Source organism: Cervus canadensis, chromosome 2, assembly GCF_019320065.1.
Source record: "Cervus canadensis isolate Bull #8, Minnesota chromosome 2, ASM1932006v1, whole genome shotgun sequence".
NCBI classification, from domain to species: Eukaryota; Metazoa; Chordata; class Mammalia; order Artiodactyla; family Cervidae; genus Cervus; species Cervus canadensis.
The window spans coordinates 86,890,769-86,909,590 of record NC_057387.1 but is presented as its reverse complement, the minus strand read 5'-3'; the positions used below and the strand labels follow the sequence as shown (position 1 = coordinate 86,909,590).

The window sequence follows — 18,822 nt, the reverse complement described above, 5'->3', positions numbered from 1 at the left end:
CAGTCTTCCTGGCTGGGACCGGGAGTGATCCCACAGCCAGAGACCCTGTGGGGAGGACGTCAGGGGCTAGGAGTGGGGGTGACCAAGTTTGGCGGTGGCTGGGTTGTAGTGAGCGTCCGGCTGGGTGCCCAGTGGGCGGGCACAGGGCCCCTGACATGGCTGTGGCCCAGCTGGCAGCCTCTTTCCTTCCTCTGCGCTGAGCGGGCGGGCACAGGAGCCTCTGTGCGGGGCTCTAGGGGAGGGGGGCAGTCTGAGAAAGGGCCCGGGCTCAGTGATAAGGGTTGGTTCAGGAGGGCCAGAGCGCGGAGGGAGAGGAGGAGTGGGAGGCGAGGCGATCCGCTGCGTTCGTTCGTTCGGAGTTGGAGCCGGCTGTCAGAGTCTCTCTGACCAGTGTCTCTCCGAGGAGGGTGCGACCAGCTAGCGGGCCTCCACAGCAATGATCCAGACTGTCGGAAATCACCTGCGAAGGGTATGGAGGGTGGGCGGGGGAGGGAGGCTTGGAGGCAGAAGGGAGGGGACTGGAGTCTGGGGATCCCCAAAGAGAACTGAAGTTTCCATTTGAAGTTAGAAGTCCTACATCTTCTCTCTCCCTTTCCACGGGCCATTTTCTAGCTCTCTCTGCAAGGAGAAATTTCAGAACTCCTGGGCTGGTTCATTATAAGCAACAATCACCAAACGAGCCCCAGGGGCCATTAGGCCGAGTAGCCAGGTTGAGTAGAATCATCTTCTGCAAGTTCTTTGCATCTGGGATTCTATTCTGGGGGTGTGTGTGCCTCCCCACAGAGTTCCGTGCTGGTTTCTGCCGGATGACTGAGCTCTGTGGTTCTGTGGTGTTTAACTCTCAGGGTGCAGGGCTTGAAGTGCTCGGAGCTGCTAGAAGTTACAGGCTAGGGGTGTGCGTGTGGGTGAGTGAGTAAGGCTGACTGAAACCAAAGGGTTCTTTGGGACAATGACCTCTTTGGGAGAGCATGTGCAGGACCAAGTGAGGGCTGTTGGGAAGGTGTTCTGCAAGGCAACCTTGCAGAGAACGTTTCCCTGAACCTCTTAACAGGGACTTTGGAGCTGAGATTGGATGCTGAGGCACCAGACAGACCCAAGTGCTCAGCGGTCCCTGGTGGGGGCCTTTTATCTGGTAAATGGAAAAAGGTTCAGGACAGACTGGCAGACGTGCTATGCCGGGCGTAGAGTGAGTGTCCTCTGAAGACATTTCGGGGGAAAGCCTTAAAAAAGGGGTAAATGAAGACATCTCCACTCTCCACATCTCCATTCTCCACTCCCTTCCTCTATCTGCACGACCACCACTCAGCCCACTCATGATCCTCAACTGGCCCAGCACCTTTCCTTCCTTGCTTCCCGGTCACAGGTTCACCCCCTCCTACTCACCCTCCACTACAGAGATGCTTCTAAAAGGTAAATGTAATTATTCCTCACCTGTTCAGAAGGCTGCCTTCGGTATCAAGCTCACATTCCTTACCTGATACAAAAGGATCTCGGTCATCTGCCTCTGCCCGCTTTCCCTCCTCATTCCCCCTTCCCCACGCCTCTGCATTTAGTATGGCAACCATACCAAACAGCTTGCCACTGCCTCAGCGCACCACTCTTGTTCCCTCCTCTGCTAGAGTGCTCTCTGCTAAGTGGCCCCCACCCCGCCACTGCCAGACTCCCCACCAGCTTCCTGCGAACTTGTCTCCATGATAAGTTTCTTCTGAGCCCTCGGATCTCTGCTCAGATGCTGCTTCTTCTGGAAAGCTTTCCCAGATTTCTCTTGACATGACAAGCCCCTGTGCTAGCTCTTTCCCACCCGGGATTGTGTGTTGAATTTGCATGTCCATCTCTCCCACCACCCGAGGCTGCTCTTGGTGTGCCCAGCACTGGGATGGGCATGGCCCGGCCTGAGGGAAGGCTTAGTGAACCAGTGGGCACAGGCAGCGTCTCAGTGAGACCAAGGATGGGATCTGAGCATCAGGGCCTCTTGGTCCCATCGCTGAGTGCAGGGCAGAGAGCCTCTTGCAGGTGGATAGGGCTGTCTGTGTCTTCTCTTGTGCCCTGTTGTCGTTAACTCTTCATGACTCTTTTCCCATTGATCCTCATCAGTAACTGGGGAGAAGGCAGGGGAGGAGCAAGTTGTGTTTATTACAGAGATGGCAGTAGTAGCAAATCCTTTACGGCTGAGCATGCTGGCACCATATCAGATGCTTTGTGTTTATAACTCCTGCAGTTCTTTGTGAGATAGGTGCAGTTATCATCTCATGTCCCCCATGAGGAAACTGAGGCTCAGAGAGGTTGAAGACTTGCCCAGTATCACACTGGAAGAAAGTGGCAGAGCGGAGATTTGAACTTGGGCAGTCTGGCTCTAGAGTTTGAGCTCTTAGAGAACTTAAAGCTAGGCGCGATGAAATCCCAGAATGGGATTCCCACCCACGTGTCCCAACTCAGAGCCAAGCTGGCATTCTGCTTCCCCACATTTGCCCCGCCGGCACCCTGAGTCTGGGAGTAGAGGTGGGGGTGGGGCATGGAAGTTGGGCTCGCAGGGTGACATGGGTGACCTCATCCTGGCTGAGAACACTGTGCCCTTGATCACCACCTTTGGATTGCTGCCTGAATGGCAGATCTCCTTGGACTCCCCTTGTTTCCTCCTGAGTTCTCCAAGTTCTCCCGGAATACAGGAGGAGATCATTTTCTGAGTTTGTTACCAGAGAGGTTTTCAATGAAAAGCAAGCAAACTAAAAAACCCCACCACACTCTTCCCTGGGGACAAAGAGAACTGGGTTAAACGGAGCCCTCAGATAACCCACAAGCTCTGCTTCACAGGGTTTCAGGGCCCTTGTCAGTATCACATGGCACTGCCAACAGTGACCATGTTGGAGTCGGTCCTGGCTCTCACCTGTTACTGGGTACCCAGTGAGCACTCGGCACGTGTGAGTGAGTGAGTGAGTGAGTGAGGTTGCAAGTCTGCTGCCAGCCTGGGGGGACAAGGCTGGAGGAGCACTGATGCCCTTATGGTGGTGCTGAAAGGGTCGCTTGTCCTGTTTCTCTCAGTGGAGACCCTTCTTCCCCATGCAAGCGGCCAGTCTGTACTGGGTACTGAGTCCCGCCCTCCTGGGCTGGCAGGCACCTGCGGGCACTCTGTGGGAGGCTGTGAACCTCTATTGAACCTGGGTTCTAGCCCTGTCTAGGCAATTCCCCCCGGGGCCCAGGACTTCACTTACCCTGGGGATGAGGATGGGGTTGTTTGTCCCAGTTCCCCCAGAGGAGCCCTGCCCCTGGTGGTGCTGCTGACAGGGTGGTGGGAGACCAGATACAGCTGTGGGCATCTGTGCATGTGTTCACGAGCCCACAGACCTGCCTGCTGCTTCCGACCCCCCGTGGTAACCCCCTGCTTCACCTTGAACCTGAGGACAGCTGTTGGAACCGCTTCCCACCCCCACCCCCAGCCTCAACTGGGGTCTAGTTCAAAGTGTGGGGAGGTTTAGGACACAGTATTTGGCCACCTCTGGATTAACATCTCATCTTCAACCCATTGTTTACGTTTAACCTTAAGCCAGGTGCTCCCCTGTTCTGGTTGTTCTCTGAGGTCTCCATCAGCCTTGACATTCTGGGGGTCTGGATGTTTGCGAAGGGTTTGTGCCCCACTTTGAGATTGGTCCTGACAGTGCAAAGCAGGCGCCTGGCTTCCTCAACTACCCCACTGAGTGGTGGGGGAAGAGGAAACCCTAGACATAAAATAATGTTCATTTCATGTAGCAGGAACACAAAAACTTGTGAACAAATGGGCGGCCGTGACGGCTCAGAGCGGGCTGAAGGGTTCCCAGAAGTCTTCCCAGAGGAGATGAAACGCGGACACTTAGCTTCAGCCTATTTGAGAGCCACATTTGGACCTCAGCCTCAGCCATGGGTGCATAGCCTTGGTGTTCTCAGTCTGCTTGGAGGACTCGTCTTCATCCTTCAAAACCCGGCTCAGCTGTCATTCCCCTTCAAATCTCCATCCTGCTGCTCCCAGGATTAATGGTGTTTCCTTGGGATGTTGTGTTTGCCTTGGGTGTTTCCTCTATAGCGATTAGCCTGTGTCAGGGTTGAGTATTCTGTGATGAACCCAGGCTGTTGTGAGCTGACAGCTAATGAGGGAGACACAGTGAAAAGGTAGTCAAAGAAATATTCAATGAAAATCTGTGATAAGAGCTGTGAATAGTAATAATAAATGTCACAAATGCGAGCTAGGTGACAAGCTTGCATTAGTTTGTATATTCCATATAATAATTCTGTGAAGTAGATTGTGGTGCTGTGCCCATATTAAAGATGAAACTGAGACAGAGAGGTTAAGTAACTTGCCCAAGGTCACACAGCTAGTAAGTGTGCTGCCAAGATTAAACTCAGGTTTTCTGGGGAACAGAGAACTGTTAGAGAATAATGAGAGAGGTCAGAAGAGAGTTCTCTGACCAGGTGACTGCTGAGGCATGGAGGAGTTGGCGGGAGAGCGGTCCAGGCAGAAGGAATAGCGTTCATTTGCAGGCTCCAAGGTGGGGGGAGCTTGGCAAGCTGCTGAAGGGAGGCTGGCGTGGCTGGGAGTGGAGTGAGAGAGGGCAGAGCAGCTGGAAGGGTCTGAGACAAGGCTACGATGAGCTGCAGGCTGGGGGCCTGGGCCCCGTGAGCAGGGTTTGGGGTTTGGAGTGCTGTGAGTCCTGTTGCCCTGTCCACCAGGCTGTGTGCTCCTTGGGGCTCTCTAGACCCCAGGCTTGGTGCCAAGGTGTGTAGTCCCTGCACGCTGAGCTCAGCCCAGGGAGACACATCAAAGGAGTTCCTCTCCTCTGAATGGCCAGTGCTGTGAAGGTCCCCACTGCTTCCCATCCACCCCGACCGCTCACAATTGGGAGGTGGACCGTGGGATCAGCACCCTGATGCAGGCAAGGCACAGAGAAGTAAGGCGATGTGCAGGGCTGGTATCACTGGCAGGAGACTCAGAACCCCTACCTGCTAAGTGGGACCCCTTTCCCAGCCTTTGACTTGGCCACTCAGTAAGTAGCCTCACTCTCACACCCAGACTCACCCATGCCAACCTCCTCTGCCTACCTTCACACACTGACAATGTAGCTCCAGAGCTGACCTCCTGCTTTAACCTCATACACACCATGACCTGGAGAGGCTGCACCTCTGCCCTGTGTCTGGTCCAGGAGCCTGGGGCCAAGCTGGACAGTGCTAAGTGCTAACTGCCTTTGAGATGCTCACTCACGTCATCTTTGTAGGCCTCTTCCCGTGAAGCAGGTCTGTTCCTGCAGATCTTGTTAGATCGCTGGCAAGATTAAAGGCATTGGAGGAGTGTAGAAATTGGCACATAATTGACTATAGTAAATATTGGTTCTTTTCTTTCTGTCTCCTCTGGACTTCAGTTTCCTTAGTGGGTCAATGACAGGGTCAGTGGGTTGGGTGATATGGTACATGCTGCCTTCTGTTGAATACCTACTGAGTGTCAAGCTTAGTTAAACTTCCCAACAGCTCTGCAAGGCTGCTGGTTTTCATCTAGCTTTACAGCTGAGAAAACCAAAGCTCTGGCGCCGAGTCACTATGAGTGTGTTAGAGAATTCGAAGTCTTGTCTGATGCTGAGCTGCAGCTGGGCAGGGGCCCTGGTGTTGTGGCTCTTCTCCTTGTCCCGGGCTGACCTGGCTGAGCCAAGGGACTGAGACCTCTGCCTTGTGTCCTGTGGCTCCAGGGACAGATGGTGCTGCTGGCTGGGTCCTCTGCCAGCTCCCTGGCTGCGGGCCTGCATGTTCCTGGTGTTCCCAGAAACAGCCTCCTTGTGGGTAGGAGGTGGCATCGGGCAGTGATGGAAAGGACCAGAGTCCAGCATTTGGGGGACACAGGGCTGAGTCAGACTGGACCTGTCCTCGGGTGCCCTCTAACTGATAGAAAGACTGAGGTTCAAACCTACGATGACACCACGGTGTGGCTGGGCTGTGACACAGGGAAGCGCCCTGTCTCTCACAGCCTATGGGACAGGCGGTCTCCCTGCAGAGGATGATGGGGCAGCTCAGCTTTGAAAACTTTTCCAGGTTAGAAAGCATGGTCCAGGCGGAGGTTTATAAGATGTGGGAAAAAGTCTTTCCAAAGGAATAGGGAGAGCATTTGGCACTGACCCCTTGAGTCCCTCCCTCCCTGGCCCCCTTGCCTATATAATATGTATCCTGCCTGGGCCTTCTCTGGTAGTAATAATCTGCTCTCAGCAAATCAGACAGTAATTAATAGTAATTAATGTGAGTAGACATTAAGTGTTAAGCCTCTCTTCTGGAGAGGAAGCCTAGTGCATGAGTAGAAAGAGCTCTGTTAGTGAGAAAACAAAGTCCCAGCTCCACCACCCAGAGCGGAGTGGCCTCAGGTGGCCTGGCTTCAGTTCCCTCGTCTGTGCAAGAGGGAGTGTTGGCCCTCACTTAATTCAGGTGGTGTTGTTGTTCAGCCGGTCAGTCTTGTGCAGCTCTTTGCGACCCCAAGGACTACAGCACGCCAGGCCTCCTTGTCCTTCACCATCTCTAGCATTAAATGGCTTGTGGATACAAAGCCATTATATAAGGTATATAAATTCCTGGAACATGGTAGGTGCTCAAAAAAGTATAGTAGATGACTTCCTTGGTGGTCCAGTAGTTAAGACTCTGAGCTTCCACTGCAGGGGCTGTGGGTTTGATCCCTGGTCAGGGAACTAAGATCCTGTATGCTTCACCATGCAGCCAAAAAAAAAAAAAAAAGGTATAGTAGAGTGGTGTCGGCGGGGGGGAGGGTGGGAGGGAAAATGTTGGTCAGAGGGTACAAACTTTCAGCTGTAAGATGAATAAGTTCTGGAGACCTGAAGTACAGCATGGTGACTGTAGTTAATAATAATAATGTCTTATGTACTGGAAATTTGCTAAGAATGTGGATCATAAATGTCCTTGCTCCTCACCCCAGAAAGGGAAACTGATGTGATGGATGTCTTGATTAGCTTGATTGTGATGGTCATTCCACAATATATACATACATCCAAACATTGCGTTTTGCAACCTGAATGTGTACAACTTTTATTTGTCAACTGTGTCTCAATAGAGTTGGGGGAAAAAATTATAGGGAGGCCCTGGGACTCTAGAGAGACATGGGACCTGCTTCCTCTTCTCAAGGAGTTTATCTCCTCATATGTACGCTCACTTTACAGTTTAGAAAGTGACTGTATGTGTTTTACCTGGTCTGGTTGTTCAAAAGTGCAAAGTCAGCAGACTGGCTGGCAGCACCCTTGATGTGGCCCCTGGAGGCCCATCCTTCGGGATGTGAACCCTGGCCTCTCCATCTCTAAAACTGGCTCTGATCCGCCCTGGGGTGTGGCCCTGCTCCCAGGCCTGGAATTTAGGTCAGAGGTCAGGAAGGGGAGTGGCTTTCAAGTCTTCCTAAAGCAGCCTCAGATTTATAGCACACTTCAGGGCTGAGCCAAACCAGGTGGGTCTCAATTTCCAATTGATCTCTTGGAGGGGCTGTGGAGAGATCCATCTCCTCTCCTTCTCTGGTGATACTGCCCCTCAGAGCTGTGGGAGGGATGGTGGTCTGGAGTCAGAAGGCTCTGGCTGGTTCTAGCGGCTAGTGGCTACCTTTTCCCAGCCTCAGTGTTCTCATCAGTAACACGTGGACTTGGAGGTAATAGGACAGGTCCCTGTCATTTGAGCTTGCTTTGTGTCATGGAGGGTAGCTCCATGATGCATAGAGGCTGGATGGCCTGCCTACAGGCTTTGAGAGCGGTGGGGTATGTGGGACACATGGGCCCAGGGAAAGGAAGGGACTCAAAGAATGAATAACTCTGGGTCAAGGGAGAGGGCCAGCACAGCACTGCTTCCTCCGCCCACACCCTGAGGCTGAGAGTAACTGGTCCCCACCCACCTGCCCTGGCTTTGGAAGATAAAAGTGGAGCATCCAGGCTGCCAGACTAAGAGCAGGTGTGTCTTACTCCTCCTCCGACTGATTCTCAGCGAGACTGGGAGGGACTTCTGAGCCCGGTAGGCCCACTGATGAGGCCATGGTGGGGGGAAATGGTGATTCCCACAACCCAGGGGGGATGGATTGGCCAGGGACCACTCCCTCTCTAGCTTTCTCCACATCACCTGGAAGGCAGGAGAGCCAGGAGGCAACCTATGGAGGGTCTCCCAAGTGCCAGGCTCTGTCAGAAAAGTCCTGCGGGCTGAGTGATCCAACCCCCTCCAGGGCTGGCATCCCCCAGGGCAGCACCCCTGCCAGGCTCTGGATTCAGAAGAACCCATGTCCAGTGGTCTCTGCTCTGCCTTTTACTGGTCATGTGTCTTTGTGTGGATCTTTCCACATTCCCTGAGTTTCCTTTTCCTCGACGGTAAAAGGACTCCTGATTCAAGGTGCACTTGAGAATTAAAGGACCTCCGAGGACTAGGCCTGGCACACAGAAGGTGCACAGTAAGTATCAGCCATAGATTCTAAACAGTGGTCTTTGAGCTTCTGGGAAAGCAATTTTGGGGCAGCCCCTGGGCTATACACAGGTGGCTCTCTGGCACATGGAGACCCCTCTCTTACCAGCTTTGTCCTTGCTGTTCAGTCACTCAGTCATGTCCTCCCTGCATCCTCCTGTTCTGTCCCTCTCACACATGGAAGCTATCAGCAAGTCATGATGATTCCACCTCCCAAGTACACCTGGTCCGTCATCTCTCTTTGGACTGCAGTTGCCCACGGAGGAGTCTCCCTGCTGCTTCTCTCACCCTGCAATCTGCCCCCACTCAGCAGCATGCGTGGGTGCTCAGCCGTGCTCTTTGACCCCATGGTCTGTAGCCTGCCAAGCTCTTCTGTCCATGGGATTTTTCCAGGCAAGACTACTGGAGTGCGTTTCCTCCTCTAGGGGATTTTCCTGACCCAGGGATCGAACCAATGTCTCCTGCATTGGCAGGTGGGTTTTTTACCACTGAGCCACGTGGGAAGCCCCATACAACAGCAAAGTGATTTTAAAATGCAGGTCAGATCATCTCTCTCCCCATTCACAGCCTCTAGTTCTTCCCATCACATGTGGAGTAGAATCCAAATTCCACTGGAACTTTAGGCTTTGGGCAATGTGGGACTAGTTTGTTCCCTTCTCCCTGACACTGCTCCAGCCTTACTGCCCACCATACTGCTTCTCCGGCAGCCAAGCTTGTCCGTGTTCCTCTTTGGGCTCTTTACACTCTCTGCTCCCCTGCCTGGGACCCCGTGCCCCCAGAGCCTTGCCCAATCACTCTTGCTTGTCTCATTCAGATTTTGGCCTTGACCTGCCTTGATTACCCAATCTAAATTAGCCCCTTCCAATCCACCACCTTGTCTCTCTTTCACATCCACTGTTTTTCTTCTTCTTTTTAGTTATCATTAAAATTTTTATTTATTTATTTGGCTACACTGGGTCTTCCTTGCTTTGTGTGGGCTTTCTCTAGCTGCAGTGAGCAGGGGCTACTCTTCCTTGCTGTGTGTGGGCTTTTCACTGTAGTGGCTTCTCTTGTTGCAGAGCATGGGATCTAGGCACGTGAGCTCAGTAGTTGTAGCTTGTGGGTTCTAGAGTGAGGACTCAGCAGCTGTGGAGTACGGGCTTAGTTGCTCTGTATGCGGTGTGTGGAATCCTCCCGGACTAGGGATCAAGCCCATGTCCCTTGACAGGTGCACCACCAGGGAAGTCCTCTTCTTCTTTTCAAAAATGGAAATATGAAAAAAAAAAAAAGAATTGAAATATAGTTTATATATAATGTTGTGTTAGTTTCAGGTGTATAGCAAAGTGATTTGGTTATACATATATATTCTTTTTCAGATTCTTTTCTAATTATAAGTTATTACAAGACATGGAGTGTAGTTCTCTGTGCTATACAGTAGGGCCTTGTTTATTTATCTAGTTCATATATAGTAGTGTGTATTTGTTAATCCCAAACTCCTAGTTTATCCCCACCCTACCCCCATCCCCTTTGGTAACTTTAGGTTTGTTTTTATGTCTGTGAGTCTATTTGTTTTGTACATAAGTTCCTTCGTATCACTTTTTTAGATTCCACATATAAATGATATGTGATAGTTGTCTTTCTCTGCCTGACTTCACTTAGTATAATCTCTAGGTCTGTCCATGTTGCTGAAAATGGCATTATTTCATTCCTTTTTATGACTCATATTCCATGTATGTTCCACATCTTCTTTATCCATTCCTCTGTTGATGAACGTTTAGTTGCTTCCATGACTTGGCTATTGTAAATAGTGCTGCTCGCTGTTTTCCTTCTTATATCACTTTTCACTCTAAAATGATCTTGTTCCTTTGTTTATTGTCTGTTCGTGAGTGGAGAGTCTGGGTTGGTGTTCAGTGCTGTACTCCCAGTATCTTCCTGAAGGAAGGAGTGGAGTTTTAAAAAAGATTGCTGTTGATTCCCAGCCAGAATTAACCTCTTTTTAACCTTGTCCACTCCTGTTTGGTCTGGGTTTTATTCCTTACCAGGACCCTCCTGTCCTGACTCAGCCAGCCCTCACATTTGTAGCCAGAGGCCTGTCACTCAGGCCATATGTAGCCCGGCCCCCTCACGGTCCCTCCTATTGCCTGACTGTCCACCCCGTGCCACCCGCTGTCCCCTCTGTTCCCCCCTCACTGGGCTGGGCCTCACACTGCCTGCCGTACCCCAGCTAGAGGCTGTCTCTTCCCTGCCACCCAGTCACTCCTGTCTTGAACACGTTCCCACCTTTCACCTCCAAAGAGGCCTCCAGCAGCCACAGGGCCCCACTTGGATGCAGAAGGACTTGTCACTGTTGAGCTTGTGGATGGAGGAAACCATGAGGCCATTTTTGCAGAAACAACCATTAAGCTAGAGCCACCCCAGCACACATATGTGTGATCTGTGCTCAGTTGTGTCTGACTCTCTGCGACCCCCTATGGACTGTAGCCCCCCAGGCTCCTCTGTCCACAAAATTTTCTAGGCAAAAATAGTGGAGTGGGTTGCCATTTTCTGCTCCAGGGGATCTTCCCAACTCAGGGACTGAATCTGCATCTCTTGCGTCTCCTGCATTGGCAGGCGGATTCTTTACCACTGAGCCACCTGTGGTTGGCTCAGGCACACATATATCTTAGAGCAAAGTGACAGCAACAGAAAAACTTAAGTACAGGTTGATAGCATGACTCTTATTCATCTCTTTGGTTTTCTGTCTAAAAGTTACAACCTTTCAGGTGGCCATGTGTGACCAAGTGTGTCTTCATTCGAGTCCTTTAACCAAATGTTGAACAGAGCACACAAATGTGGGAGATGGCTCCCAGGTTCGATTTAACTCATGTCTACTGAACACTCACAATATTCTCGGTCTTTGCAGACACAAAAATATGTCTGTTCCTGCCCTGGTGAACTCTTCCCTTGTGCCTAGAATGCCTCGTTCCCTGTAAACCCAAGCTGGTTTCTAGTGATCACTGCCTTCTATTCCAAGAAACCATTTCCTTAGTGAGGCATCTTGAGCTTTTCAGGGACCTGGGAGAGGAGAATTTGTTGAGTCTGGTTAAACTGTGAGTGGTCATCTGGGGGAGGCCCCCATGGAGTGCCACAGACACCATCCTGTTCAATATCTTGATCCATGGCTGAAATGAAGCCCTGATGGTAGACAGATGGCATGTTTATTTGGAAGTGACTGTCCCGGGGTGGGGCTGAAAGGCCCATCTGATCCCCACCGTTGCCGGGAGCTTCCTGCAGCTCTCCACTCCACCTAAAGCCTGGGTCCTTGCCCTGAAGCTTTCTGTGGGCTCTGCCAAGGCTGCCTGGCCACTTAGAGTGGGCATCTCTTACCCCAGACCAGTGCAGGCCCTTCAGTTAGGATGATTTCCTGTGTCCTTCGACAGTGCCTCTATACTTTTAGATTCTTTTCCATTATAGGCTAGTATAAGATATTGAATATAGTTCCCTGTGCTATATAGTAAGTCCCTGTTGTTAATCCATTTTACATATATTAATTGTTGCTGCTCAGTCGCTAACTTGTGTCTGTTTGTAACCCCATGGACTGTAGCACACCAGGCTTCCCTGTCCTTCGCTGTCTCCCAGAGTTTGCTCAAACTCATGTCCATTGAATCGGTGATGCCATCCAACTATCTCATTCTCTGTCATTTCCTTCTCCTTTTGCTTTCAACTTTTCCCAGCCTTAGGGTCTTTTCCAGTGAGTCGGCTCTTCATACCGGATGGCCAAAGGACTAGAGCTTCAGCTTCAGCATCAGTCCTTCCAATGAATATTCAGGGTTAATTTCCTTTAGGATTGACTGGTTTGATCTCCTTGCTGTCTAAGGGACTCTATATTAATATTAGTGTATATTCGTTCACCCCAAATTTCTAATTTACCCTCTTCCCCCGCCCTTTCCCCTTTGGTAACCATAAATTTGTTTTCTATGACTATGGGTCTATTTCTGTTTTGTATGGAATCTAAAAAAATGATACAAATGCCTTGACTTTTTAACAATATGGAGAGCTGGTACTTTTTAAGCACCTCTTCAGGTCAGATCCTGGTCCAAGCATTTTGTGTATAATCTCATTGAATCCTCACTATGATATTATTATTCCCACTTTACAGATGTGCAAAGTGAGGTTTAGAGTGGCTTAATTAATTATCCAGGGAGACAGAGGCTGGGCCAGGATTCTAGCACAGTCTATTTTCCTCTTGCCAGCCCCCTGTGCCTTCCTGTTTTTCCTTTTTCTCTCTCTGCCCTGATCATCCCTCTTCAACAAGCCTTTCCTGTGGGCTCAGATTCCTCTGAGACAGTTCAGGGCACATAGGGGTGGGAGTGAGACTAGGCCAAGAATGTAGAGGCCGTCTTACAGCCAAAGAGCTTGAGGCTGAGGAAGGCCCTGGAACATGGTAAGTGCCCAGCAGAGAACCACTGGGCCATCTGCTTCAGCTCAGCAGACCCACCAGGGAGCAGGCCAGGCCCAGTTCTCACTCCTACCCTTCCACCTCCAGACGTGGGGCCTTAGAAGCAGCCCCTGGAGGGTTGGTGTCCTCTTGGTAGATCTCCTTCTGTGACCCATTCCTCTCACAGTGTAAGGAAATGTGTTCTGTGGATGAAGTCACACCTATTATCGCCACTCTGCTCTGCTTGAGACTGATTTTTTGGACACTCTGGGGGAAAGAGGTCAGAGTCAGAATATGAGGGGAGGGGCAGGAGATCTGGTGACTGGAGACCCGCTGGGCCTCAGGGGAACTATGGGGACCCAAGCAGGGGACTGAGCCTGTAAGTGCTGCCTGGGGTTGGGACAGGGGCCCCACCTGCAGGAGAGGGCAGACACTGTCCCTCAGTGGAGGGGACTGCAGGGGCCAGAGCAGCAGCTGGGGCCTCCAAGGGGCCATGGGGCTGTTAGCTTCCTGGGGCAGGAAGTCCCAGCTGTGGCCAGAATCCCAAAGGGCTGAGAGCAGCTCAGGCTTGAGGAATGTGAGCAGTGGGGGAGGTCGGGAGGGGGCCCCTTTCCTGCCTTCCTCACTTCTGTCTCTGGTGTGTGTGTGTCTTCTACTTGCTCTGTTCCCTACCAGCATCCATTCTTTGACCTCATGTTTTTTCTATTTCCTCTCTTTCTTTCCCTTCTTTCCCTCTTTTCTCTTTGTAACCCGTCTCTCCTCCCCTCCATCCCTCTTCTTCTCTCTCCCTCCCTACTTTGTCCTTCTGGAGAGGACTTGTGGTCCCTGTAACCGGTGTTTCCAGCTCCAAGGTAAACAGGCTTGTTTGCAGGATGGCTGGACCTGGCCCATCGCCTGGCTACCCGTTACCATGGTGACTTGGAGGCAGTGTCAGGCAGGAGTCTTGGCTGTCTAGCAGGGGGAGCATGAAGGGCTCTGATGAAGGAGAGAGGCTGGCCCTGCTCTTCACCACCCTGAAGGGCCCACCTCACTGCCAGGGGCTCCCATGGAGGGGTATTGCCTGTGAATGTGGGTTCCAAGCTGGGTAGTATTGGAGAGGGTTGCCCGAGAGGCCACAAAGTGGGGACCAGTCACACTTGAGGTCAGACTGCCTGTGTGCTGACCCCTCCTGCACCTTTCTGGAGTCTGCTGGAGGTAAGGGGTAGAGGTGGCAAACAGCTCAAGGAAGAAAGCTGTGGGGAGGCAGCTGTCAGTTGGGGAGGGGTAGATAGAAGAACTCTGACAGGCAGACCTGCTGTCAGGCAGAAGGGGATGTAGACACAGGGGAAGTGTCTATATCAGCAGGGAGTGAGCCTCCTGTCTCAGAGAGCAAGCAAGCTCATGCTGGATAGTCACTGGGCAGGGTGGTGGTGGTGGTAACTGAGATGTCTGTGTCTGAGAGGGGTATATGTAGCTGTCCATGAGGTTTTCTCCTACTCCAGAGAGCTGAGGATTTACAAAGGAGTTTTTGGCTGACAGCTTGCAGTTTCCACTCTGGAGGTAGCCACCTCTCTCCCTCACAGGCTGCTGACTTTGAGCATCTAGTAGGACAAGTGCCTGGATGCTGGGCTGTGCTGGGAGGAGGTCATGATACCATCACTGTTTCCTGCAGAGGATGTGAGGGTCCATGGGGAGGAAGCTTCCCTGAGGGTCCCGCCTGGCATGTGTGGGTGAGAAAGGGCCTGAATGCCTGGGACACAGCAGTGAACATTCTGCTGTCAGACAAGGGAGAGGCAGGTAAAGCAAAGCGCCCAGCCAGCCTTAGCCCTTGAGTTAAACAGACTTGGGTCCAAGCCCTGACTCTGCCCTTTTACTGGCTGTAACGATTGTGTGTGTGTGTGTTCATGACACTAACCCTTTTGAGCCTCTGTTTTCCCATCTGTAAGATAGGAATAATAACAACATTTAACTATTATGGCTGTGTGGGGATTGAGAGAGAAGGCGCAGAAAATGCCTAGCGCCCCACCTGCACATATCAAGTAATTAAATAAGGGAGCGTGATTGTTGTCAGTCTCCCCTGCATACCTTTCAATTTTATAAACAAGAAAGTGGGGGCCAGAGAGATTTAAAAACTTGTTCACGTGCCATCCGTTGTTCTGCGAAATGCGGCAGGAACTGTGCCCTAACAGTGTAGAGAAGCAGAACTGAGGATGTTGGCTGAGGCTAATTTGAATCCTGGCCCCACACAGCCAGTCCCTGCAGATTCTGCCTGGTTGCCCGGCCCCTGCTACCCCTCCGTATAGCAGCATTTCCCAAGTAACCCCTGTCTTGCTCTGTGCGGGCTGTCCTGTCCCTGTGGGCAGGCCCTACTCAGACTCAAGAAGTGCTGAAATGAAAGGAGGGCTGAGCCACTGAGGTTTACAAGGCACCTTACATATATTCCCTCCCATCTCTGCATTTCGTTTCTCAGCAGTGATAAGCCTGCTGGAGGAAGGACAAGTCTGGTCCTGCCCAACTGCTCCATCTTCTCCAGCCTCCCTCACATGTGCACCACACTTCACAGCTAACTGGGTGCTTTAGTTTCAGGATCTCCTTTGTTTTTGAAAACATTTATTTGGCTCTGTCGGGTCTTAGTTGTGCTGTGTAGGCTCAGTATTTATGACATGGGAGTTTCGTTGCCCTGTGGCATGTGGGATCTTAGTTCCCCAAACTAGGATCGAATTCATGTCCCCTGCATTGGAAGGTGGATTCTTGACCACTGGACCACCAGGGAAGTCCCTGGCATCTCCTTTAACCTTTACTAGTCTTGGATGAAGATGGGGTGGGGATTGTCCTCTACTTCTCATTAATTTACCTAAGGTCTGCCAGAGTTCAGGCCCTTTTGCCTAAGATGTTGGGCAGACAGCCCATGAGCCTCAATTTCCCCATCCATACCAGCAGGCAGTCGTTCTCTGTCTCCAAACCCTTTTCACTCTTGGTGCAGAGGCGAGGGTTGCCCTGTAGGCAGAGGCAGGGGGCCTCACTTAACCCCGGCTCTGTGGTTCGGCGCTGGGCAACCTTGGATTTGGGTCGCCTGTGTACCTCGCTAGTGATAACACCTCAAATGTTTCCTGTGAATCGGACGAGATAGGAATGGTTAAGCATTCAGGAAATGCCCTCCCTGCCCTCTCTGGCCCCTGGCTGACTCCTTAATGGGGCAGGAGGAATTCTCCAGATGACTCAGGTGTCAGATTACAGAGAAGCTATTTTTACCCTTGTGGGTGGAGGCAGACAGGTGATGTTCCGACTGTTCTAGGATGGGGTGAAAGGTCAGCACTTCTAGTGGGGAACTTCTCTTGACTTCATGGCCTACATTCTCTCTGCCACATGGGGTGACATTGAGAACTGGAGGCCCTCTGAACCAACTCATTCATTTGGTCCACAGTGAGCCAGGCTCTGTGCTGGGCCCCGTGGATACCAGGAGTAAAGAGGGCTCCTGCCGATGGATCTTTGTGTCCAGTGTCCACCAAATACTCCCACAGTTAAATGAATGTTGTCACAATGGAGAGCATTACAGAGTGGAGGTTTCTGGGGCCAGGAGCCTGAGGATAAGGGGAGAGATGATGGAGCTGAGGGACGGGTAGTCAACATGGAGGTGGAGAGGAGAGGATGAGTGCTCCAGATGGGGGGTAAGCAGCGGCCTGAGGGGTATGAGGAACCGAGAGACGGTCAGTTGTCTGGGGGTACGTGGTGTGAGCAAGACTGGTGGTGTGGCTGGAGGGCCTTGTGGGTCTTGTCAAGGAAGTCCTTTGTTGTTCAGCCACTCAGTCATGTCCGCCTCTTTGTGACCCCATGGACTGCAGCACACCAGCTTCCCTGTCCTTCACCAACTCCCGGAGCTTGCTCAAACTCATGCCCATTGAGTTGGTGACGCCATCCAACCATCTCGTCATCTGTGGTCCCCTTCTCCTCCTGCCTTCTATCTTTCCCATCATCAGGGTCTTTTCCAATGAGCTGGCTGTTTGCATCAGGTGGCCCAAGTATTGAGTCTTGTCAAGGAGGTCCTCCCATAAGCCAAACAATTTCATGGTTTGAAAAGAGTTCTTGGAGACTCTAGTTAAATGCTCCACTTGACCGATGAGGAAACTGAGGCACAGAGAGGCAAAATAACCTATCCAAGGTCTCCTGAGGATGATAAGCTTATGGATATAAGTTCCACTTATATTCAGTTTTATAGGAAGGCACTAAACCGGAAATGCCTCATGAAGCTCTACCTCCAAAAGACATGGGCTTAGCTCACAATTTCAATTATGCCTGCTACCCCACTTCCTTTCTTGTCAGATTTAGGGTTGGGGCAGGATGAACAGGTTGAAGACCCTCCCATCCCCCTCTGTCCTCACTGGGAGAGCACAAAAGCTGACCAGCCTGCCCTAGGTTGTGGGCTCTGGGCAGGGGCTCAGGGTACTGGCCTCCCTTCTCTCCTTGGTCACTGACTGGCTGTGTGACATGGGTTAGTTTGCCTCCCCTCTGTTGAGTTTCAGATGGAAGAATCTCTTCATCTCCAAGGCCTGTGGAGATACAAGTGTGGGCTTTAGCTGGTAGGTCTGGGTTTGCCTTTTTTTTTTTTTTGGCCACACCACAGCTTACAGGATCTCAGTTCCCCCCACCAGGGATTGAACCCAAGTAACAACAGTGAAAGCCTAGAATCCTAACACTAGGCCACCAGGGAACTGCCCTGGAATTGTAAAATAAAATTTTTTATTTTATTTTGTTTTTTTTTTGCTGTACAGCATGCAGGATCTTAGTTCTCTCACCAGGGATCAAACCTACGCCCCCTGCAGTGAAAGCATGGAGTCTTAACCACTGGATCCCCAGGGAAGTCCCATCTTCTGGGATTGTCTTAAATTGTGTCTGTCACTTCTCAGGTGCTCAGAAGCAATACACTGGCTCTCACAGCCTTGGTATTCTAGTAAATATAGTATTCTAGTAAATCATAGTAAAATGCGTAGAATAACAGTGTGTTGTAGGATATATATGAGAATTACTGAGAGAATGAATACATGTGAAAGCTCCTAGCATACAACTTGGTACATTGTAGGTATTCAATAAGTACTAACCAAATGAATGGCATCTAGGAGGTTCTTAGTAAGAAATAATGGTTTAATTCTCTACCTCCCTCACCCCCAAATCTTGAAAAATGTCAAGTGCCAATACACCCTGTAGCTAGAAGTAAAATGAGGATGTGCATATAGGGCACTGGAGACCATTATTTATCTTCTAGAATGAAGGTGTCATCTGATGATGTGTGGCCATCAGAAGCCTATGGAACACCAATGTCCTCCCAGCCCTCATGCTGGCTTCACAGACAAGTGCACCCACTCTTCATCTCAGAGTTTTGTACCCACTACTACCCTTTTTACCCTTGTCTACTGGGAATCTGAAGGCCAAATGAAATTCTTTATGGCAGCATCTTTGTGCAACTGGTTTCCTCACGTGGCTTCCCTAGTGGGTCAGGGGGTAAAGAATCTGCCTGCAATGCAGAAGACCCGGGTTCGATCCCTGGGTCAGGAAGATACCCTGGAGAAGGAAATGGAAACCCACTCCAGTATTCTTGCCTGGAGAATCCCGTGGACAGAGGAGCCTGGCACTCTGCAGTCCATGGGGTCGCAAAGAGTCGAACACGACTGAAGTGACTTAGCACAACACACGCATTCCTAAGGTAATCGCTCCTCCCTTATTTGGCTCCTTAGCTCTGTTTACATTTTGGGCCTCTGTACGTACTCAGTGTGTATGCCTGTGCAGGCTGCCTCAGAGCCTTTTGGGGGAAGAAGACAGGGAATAGGATTGAAGGGGTGTTTAGGAGGTTGACAGAGACTTCTGTGTTGCTGGTGGGAAAACTGCTGGGAGGCGACTGGTGGCTCTGAGAGCCTGGAGCCACCTTTGTGGGGACAGAGAACCAACTTGGGCAGCTCCCTCACACTCTAGGAGGGCCTGGTTCTCCTGAGGCCTGGCTGGCAGTGGGCCAAGGT

The 18,822-nt window shown here is 51.2% G+C and overlaps 1 protein-coding gene across 4 annotated transcripts in view; it reads left to right on the top strand.

Annotated features, from left to right (window-relative positions):
- The first annotated feature begins 212 nt into the window (after window positions 1-212).
- ACOT11 (acyl-CoA thioesterase 11) overlaps window positions 213-18,822 on the top strand; it is a 47,460-nt gene continuing 28,850 nt past the window's right edge. Inside the window, exon 1 of one of the 4 annotated variants that reach the window (XM_043461208.1) lies at window positions 213-469. In XM_043461208.1, the coding sequence (XP_043317143.1) occupies window positions 437-469 (33 nt within the window). In that variant the 5' untranslated portion in view covers window positions 213-436. Of the gene's footprint in view, window positions 470-7,658; window positions 8,429-18,822 lie in introns of those variants that run through there. The other 3 variants (XM_043461209.1, XM_043461207.1, XM_043461210.1) reach the window with 3 other exon arrangements.